General features: G+C 38.4%; 1 protein-coding gene across 1 annotated transcript in view; it reads left to right on the plus strand.

Moving 5' to 3' along the window:
* IQCG (IQ motif containing G) overlaps positions 1-5,694 on the plus strand; it is a 124,452-nt gene that overhangs the window by 34,184 nt on the left and 84,574 nt on the right. Inside the window, exons 6-7 of the mRNA XM_007949393.2 lie at positions 317-445; positions 1,356-1,437. Of these exons, the coding sequence (XP_007947584.2) occupies positions 317-445; positions 1,356-1,437 (211 nt within the window). The remainder of the gene's footprint in view (positions 1-316; positions 446-1,355; positions 1,438-5,694) is intronic.

A 5,694-nucleotide genomic window follows, 5' to 3' on the forward strand; every position in this document is an offset into this window, starting at 1 on the left:
GTCTGTGCAGTCCTTGTGCCTAGTCTGCCATCTTGCCGGAACTCTCGAGTGTTGAAATTTTTAATGATGAGTGAGTGTTGAATTTTGCCAGTTGCTTTTTCAACATTTCTTGGGATGATTATATGGTTTTTCTCCTTCAGCCCACTAAGGTGGTAAATTATATTGATAGATTTTCTAATGTTATTCCTGTATTCCTGGGATAATGCCAACTTAGTTATGATGTTCCTTCTAGGTCTTCACTTACGTGACATCTGTAGCTGTTTGTGGATATAGAAAAATATATGTTGTTAACTCAACTTGTTTTTTCTCGTTACAGGCAATTTTTCAGTGATGTCATTACAAACACTATGCAGGAGTTGGAAGATTTTGGCACCTTTTCCATTCTCCTGCAAACTTTAAACAAAGAGAGGGAAAATAAAATGCATTTCTACGATGTCATTGCTAGGTCAGCTTATTATTCGGCTTATTTACTTTGCTGTATTTTAAAATGCTTATAAATTAGGACTGCTAAGACCTTGATTTCTAAAGGAAACTAAAGTTATAGTTTCTAGAAATGGCTAGAAGAATTGGATTCTATTCCTAGTACAATAACTCAGATTTCTGGCCTCAATATCTTTATCCACAATTTTTAAGAATGCAAGACTGACCCCAAGTGAAGAGGAAGGCAAGTTGGATCGAAGCATCTTAGACTGCCATGCTGTTAATCTAAGGATGGTCCAGCAAGGACATTAGGGAGTCTTCAAGCCAAAGTTGACCAGCAGGAAAGTCTTGGGTCTTCTAGGAATGGGTCTGCCTTAGTATCCCTAACACTCAGTACTTAGTTAGGAGCAGCCTGTGGAAGTGATGGATTTCAGAGGCCAGCAGCTGGGACCTTGTTCACTTCTGCTTCTATAGCTGAGTGTGTTACTAAGTTCTCTAAGACACGTTTTCTAATCTATAAAATAAAGATAGAGACTACCTTATTGTAAGAGTATGCAATTATTAAAGTGCTCAGAATAGAAAGAATTCTCCTTTTCCCTCTTCCTGTCCCTTCTCTTCCTCACTTTTTCTCAGCAACAGCTGTTTTAGATGCAACACTGATGAGCCAGAAAATCTTTCAAGTTACTAAAACAAATCACAGTCTTATATAATAAGTAAGTGCTGCTGAAAATGTGCTCAAGACCTAGCACCATTAGCATCACCTGGTAACTTGTTAAAGATGTACATTCCGAGGCCCCATCTCAGACCAATTGATCAGAATCTCTAGGGGTGGAGCCCAGGCATTTTTTTTTTTTTTTTTTAACTTCCAGGTGTTCCTTGTGCACACTCACGTTTGAGAAACGCTGCTCTAAACAAATCATTCTTATTTCCTTTAGCGAGGAGAAAGGAAGAAAGCAGATCAAAACTCTCCAAAAACAGCTACTTAATGTCAAAAAAGAACGGAAAGTTGAAGTACAGGTAAGAATTGCTTTAGGTAAGCAAGACAACATCAAATGTTACTGAGCTGAACTGGCTGTATAGAAGCCATCTTTCTCAAGCAAAGTTATGTATGGAAGATTATTATTTCTCCTGAGGAGAAAGTTACTATTGAAAATATATAGAGAGTAACTAGAGAGCAGGAGCCCTGGTGGTGCAGTGGTTAAGCGTTCTGCTAATAAAGGAAAGGTCAGGAGTTCAAACCCACCAGCTGCTCCACAGGAGAAAGGTGAAGCAGTCTGCTCCCGGAAAGACTGCAGCCTTGGAAACCCCATAGAGCAGTTGTACTGCTATAAGAAAATGCATCCAAGTTTTAAGCAATTGACTTGCAAAACAATGTGGGCTACAGCCTAGGTGGTTAAAGATTAGCGATATCAGCTAACCGTGTTAACCGTGTTAGAAAGTTACAAAGTGTGGCCTAATACAGGCTTTTCATTGCTAGCTTTTTGCACAGGTTCATGCTTTTTTAGCAGTATAGTTTTTCCCTACATAGAATTTGGAAGAATATTTTTCAGTAAATTTGAAAGAATTGTGTAAAACAAATTGAGGTCCCTAGCCTATCTTCCAAAATATTATCTGTAGGTCTGAACATATTGCTTAACCTTCTTGTTTTCTTTTTGCCAATTATGAAGTACTTCTGGTACTGGTTTTGACATCATTATCCCTATTAACCCTCTGCTTATAACTTTTTTGTGTGTGTGATTTTGGTGAAAGTTTCCAGAACAAATTCATTTAACAGCAGTTCATCACATTTTGCCTCATGACATTGACTGTAATTCCCACAATGTAATAGCTTTCTTCCCACTTCCTTCCTGTAGTTACCTCTTCCCTGTGTCCTTCCCTCCCATGTACTGCTGTCCCCCAAGCTGCCTCCCTGTGCAAACACTGCCCTTCTGTTCTCCCATGATTGATTGTTCCAAGGAGTATATCTATCTGATGTAAACATTGACCTATATGACTATTGTTTGGCTGGAAGCAATGAGAGTGAATTCAATTCCAGGCCTGAAGGGTAACTAAAGTACATAGTCTTGGGGGTCTCCCAGGGCTCTATCAGACCAGTAAACCTGTTTTTTTTTTTTAATGATTTTGAGTTTTATTCCACATTGTTCTCCCACTCTATCCAGGATCTCATGCACCAGTCCCTCTCTGAGTGGTTGACAGTGGAAGCCAGGCACCATCTAATTCTTTTGGTCTCATGATCATATAGGCTGAGGATCGCATGGTCTACTAGTCCCTTGGAATAATTGTTTCTATGTGTCTTTGTTTCTCTTCATTCTTCTTTGCTCTTGATGAGGAGAGACCTATCGCTGCATCTAGATGGCCGCTTGCTATCTAGTTGCTACTTACCAAAGTAGGATGTAGAAAAATATTTTTGTGTAGTGTGTTAAACTGGTTGGGCTTGATGTCCCCTGCAACCATGATTTGGAGCCCACAGGTCCAACTACTTGCTTCCTCTGGGTAGCTATCTGTGGCCAAGAAGCCACCATAACTTTGCCCCTTGTCAGCTCTACTGTACACTGGGACATTCTTACAACACATAAAATATGCACGTAGGAAATTGTCTGCTAACCCTACACATGATCACAGACACACTTCCGCCTGCCTAGATATACCTGATTGTTCAGCCTCTCCACCCATTTATCCACTTATAGATCAATGTTTGCCATCACTGATAGTGTAGTACTGTATGTACAAAAGGGTTCATCTTTGTTGTCTGTATCTCCCATGTAACTCTTGCTGTCTTCCCCTTCCTCAATGCTACCATATTGACCACTTACTTTTGGTACATTGCCCTTCCCTTCACCCAAATCAATACTTGTCTCTACCTATCTAGCAGTGTTCTCTTCCCTCCTTCCATATATAAAGCTTTCTTTGATTTTTTTTACAATAATGAATTAATACAATATTTGTCCTTCTATGATTGACTTATTTTACTCAGCATAATGTCCTCCAAATTCATCCATGTTATATAGTGTTTTGTAGATTCTTCATTATTCTTTAGTGTTGCATAGTATTCCATTGTGTATATGTACCATAGTTTGCTTATCCATTCTTCTGTTGATGGGCACTTAGGTTGTTTCCATCTCTTTGCTATTGTAAACAGTGCTGCAATAAACGTGGTGTGCATATATCTCTTCTTGTCCTGGCTGTCACTTCTTTAGGCTATATACCTAGTAATGGGATTGCTGGATCAAATGGTATTTCCAATTCCAACTTTTTGAGGAATTGCCATACTGCTTCCTACAATGGTTGTATCATTTTAGAGCCCCACTAGCAGTGTTGGAGAGTCCCAATCTCTCCACATCCTTGCCAACATTTGTTATTTTCTGTCTTGTTGAGCTTAGCTATTAGTGCTGAGGTGAGATGGTATCTTGTTGTTTTGATTTGCATCTCTCTGATGGCTAATGACCATGAACATTTCTCCATGTGTTTGTTGGCCACCTGAATATCCTCTTTGGTGATGTGTCTGTTCATGTCTTCTGCTCATTTATTAATTGAATTGTTTGTCTTTTTGTTGTTGGAGTTTTCTATAAATTTTAGAGATAAGTCCCTTGTCAGATGTGTTGTTGCTGAATATTTTTTCCCAATATGTAAGTTCTCTTTTGACTCTTCTGGAGAAGTCTTTTGAAGCACATAAAATTTAATTTTTATTTATTTATTTTTTCTTCATAATGACAAGTCAGTAGCATATTTATTATTGCCATCCATATAAATTCCTTTTTGGCTCAGCTAACAAATTACACAATGCAAAGCAAAATATGTCATTGTTGTTAGGTGTCTTCAAGTTGGTTCTGACTCAAAGTTGACTCCATGTACAACAAAACAAAATATGACTCAGTCCTGTGCCATTCTCACAATCGTTGCTATGCTGGAGCCCATCACTACAGTCACTGTATCTGTCCCTCTCTCCCTTTTGGATGACCCTATATTTTACCATGTGTGATATCCTTCTCCAGGGACTGGTCACTTCTGACAACATAACAGAAGTTAAGTGAGACAAAGTCTGGCCATTTTCACTTCTAAGGAGCATTCTGGCTGTACTTTATTCGGGACAGATTTGTCCACTCTTCTGGCAGGCCATGGTATATGCAATATTCTTCACCAACACCATAAGTCAAATACATCATTCTTTTATGGTCTTCCTTACTCTTGCCCAGCTTTCACATGCATATGAGGCTACTGAAAATACCACAGCTTGAGTCAGGCGAACCTTAGTCTTTAAAATGACATTTTGTTCTTCAACATTTTAAAGAGTTCTTTTGCAGCGTATTTGTCAAATGCAATATGTTGTTTGATTTCTTGATTGTTGTTTCCATGGGCATTTACTGTGGATCCAAGTAAAATTAAATCCTTCACAGCTTCAGTCTTTTCTCCTTTATTATGATATTGCTTATTGGTTCAGTTGTGAGAATTTTTGTTTTCTTTATGTTAAGGTGTAGTCCAAACTGAAGACTGTTGTCTTTGATCTTCATAAGTAAGGGTTTCAAGTCTTCCTCACTTTCAGAAAGCAAACTTGTGTCGTCTGTGTATTGCAGGTTGCTAATGAGTTTTCCTCCAAGCTTGATTCTATGCTCTCCATACAGTCCAGCTTCTTGGATTATCTGCTCAGCATACAGATTGAAAATGTATAGTAAAAGGATACAATACTGATGCACACCTTTCCTGATTTTAAACCATTCTGTTCTGTTTGAACAATTGCCTCTTCTTCTGTGTACAGGTTTCTCATGAGTACAATTAAGTCTTCGAGGAATTCTCATTCTTTGTAATATTACCCATAATTTGTTATGATCCACACAGTTGAATGCCTTTTCACAGTCAATAAAACATAGGTAAACATCTTTCTGATATTCTTTGTTTTCAGCCAAGATCCATCTTACATTAACAATGATATCCCTCATTACATGCCCTCTTCTGAAACCAGCTTGAATTTCTGGCAGTTCACTGTCGATGTACTGGTACAACCATTTTTAAATTATCTTCAGGAAATTTTACTTGTGTGTGAATATTGATCCATAATTTCTACATTCTGTTGGATCACTTTTGTTGGGAATGGGCACAAATATGGATCTTTTCCGGTAGATAAAAGTTGGCCAGGTAGCTGTCTTCCAAATTTCTTAGCAGAAACAAAGCCTTCCAATGCTGCATCCATTTGTTGAAACATCTTAGTAGGTATTCAGTCAATTCCTGAAGCTTGTTTTACTCCAATTCCTTCAGTGCAGCTTGGACTTCTTCTTCCTT

This window comes from Orycteropus afer, unplaced genomic scaffold (assembly GCF_000298275.1).
Source record: "Orycteropus afer afer isolate SDZICR_OR568_19922 unplaced genomic scaffold, OryAfe1.0 scaffold00245, whole genome shotgun sequence".
NCBI lineage: Eukaryota > Metazoa > Chordata > Mammalia > Tubulidentata > Orycteropodidae > Orycteropus > Orycteropus afer.